The sequence below is a fragment of the Sphaeroforma arctica genome, assembly GCF_001186125.1.
Source record: "Sphaeroforma arctica JP610 unplaced genomic scaffold supercont1.5882, whole genome shotgun sequence".
Taxonomy (NCBI): domain Eukaryota; class Ichthyosporea; order Ichthyophonida; genus Sphaeroforma; species Sphaeroforma arctica.
Window position 1 is genome coordinate 1 of NW_014034676.1, and position 1,818 is coordinate 1,818.

The window sequence follows — 1,818 nt, forward strand, 5'->3', positions numbered from 1 at the left end:
CTGTTGTCACCTGCCGTGGCCCACCAGTGGGCAACTCTACTAGCCTTGTAGCACATGAATTGAGAATCCACGAGAAGGTCTGATGCAAACGGGAAGCCATGTTCATGGTGTTGGTCAATTCATCCAGGGATTTCAGTGACGCTGGGGTAGGCCGTTGTCTTGATCTCGAAGGCAGCTGAGTTTGGTGAGATTGCTGTATATATGTATATATACATACGCATATGCAATTGCGTATCATAGGCAAGTGAATATATGTACATAAGTGCGTGGATAGTATTATGTGTGCGTATATGTATTTTATGTATGTACTTTGTAAATACGATTTATTCTAGTGCACAAATAGTGTTTGAGACCGTTCTGAGTGTGCGGTGATGGATTTACGAGAAGCAAATAGCTAAAAGCGTGTACAATGCGACATGCATGAGTATATATATATATATATATATATATATAACATAACATATACATATATATATGCAAGGTACTCACCGATCTTAATCGTGCGTTTTGATGGTGGTCCGCATTGGAAAGGGGCCGTGACGATGAGATGTCTGCTTGTTGTTTGAGGTGATTCACCAACAGGCGGAATTGCGCCGTTAGAAATTGGAACGAATTCATCAGATACGACAAATCGGTCATCAGGAAGACAATGCTGTAAATTCGTCGGAAGCCCCTGGCCTGTGTTTTTGGTGATATTTTTGGAATGGTGATTTGTGCTATCAGGAACCAAGGCAGAAAATTGGAACGTCAGATACGAAAAATAGGAAGACCATGATGTAAATGTTCCGGATGCCTCTGACCTGTGGTTGCAGGTGATGTTTCATAAATGGTGTATTGTAGTATCGGGAGCTCGCTAGAAAATTGGAACGTGTTTGGCAGATGTGAACTTTTCATCATCAAAAAGACATGCCTCCAGCTAGTATATTATAAGCGATATTGCTTTGGTAACGGCGAGTTGTGATATCTGGATACTAATTAGGAAAAATGAAACGTAATTGGCAGATATGATAAATCTTTCACCAGAAAAAAATATTGTCACACCGTCGGAAGGCTATGGACTAAGCTGTGTCTTGGGTGATAGGTTCATTCTTGTATAAGAGTCAAGATATCAAAATAACCTTAGAATTTTATAACGTAATTGTCAGGTTCAATAATTTTGCCCTCAGAGAGAGACAGGTCAGAGAATATTGGAGTGTGTTTTGGGTGGCAGTGGCTACAGTAAGCGAGAATTGGGGAAATCGAACGCTGTAAAAGTGGAATAAATCCATCCAAAGCGGCATATGTTAAAAGGTATAGCTTCCATGAGGTGTCTTGGCGGTGGTCTTAGTATATTATGGGCTTTGAGTTGGATGTGTGTTGTGAGTGGTTGAAGATGGAAAAGTGCTCTGTGATTCCTTTTGAGGTCAAAATGCTTGATTTTGGATATAGCCTGATATACGTCTGACCAAATCTATGCAGACATCTATGCACATAACGATTGCAGGATTATCATTTTAAGTATGCAATTCTTATATCATGCTGTTTTCTGAGATATATTTTAGTAGCACGTATATTGGTAACAAGCGCTTTTTCCAAGCAACATGTCAACGCAAACAGTACTGCCCAGGGTACCACACCCAATCGTTAACCGAATTGCAACGCAAAGACTATCTACTCTCGCTTGCAGGTGTGTGTGTGTGTGTGTGTGTGTATGTGCGTGTATGTGAATTTATGTGTGTGTGTGTATGTACGTGTATGTGTATGTACATGTGTGTATGTGCGCGTGTGTGTATGCATATGTGTGTGCGCGCGTGTGTGTGTGTGTGTGTGTGTGTTATA

At 40.8% G+C, this 1,818-nt stretch overlaps 1 protein-coding gene across 1 annotated transcript; it reads right to left on the reverse strand.

Annotated features, from left to right (window-relative positions):
• Nucleotides 1-10: 10 nt before the first annotated feature.
• Nucleotides 11-639, reverse strand: SARC_15284 (hypothetical protein; the record flags this gene model as incomplete). The annotated part of the gene is made up of 2 exons (XM_014290589.1): nucleotides 11-193; nucleotides 490-639. Coding segments are annotated over 2 exons (333 nt in total), but the record flags the coding sequence as incomplete, so codon positions are not given.
• Between the last annotated feature and the right edge of the window lie 1,179 nt (nucleotides 640-1,818).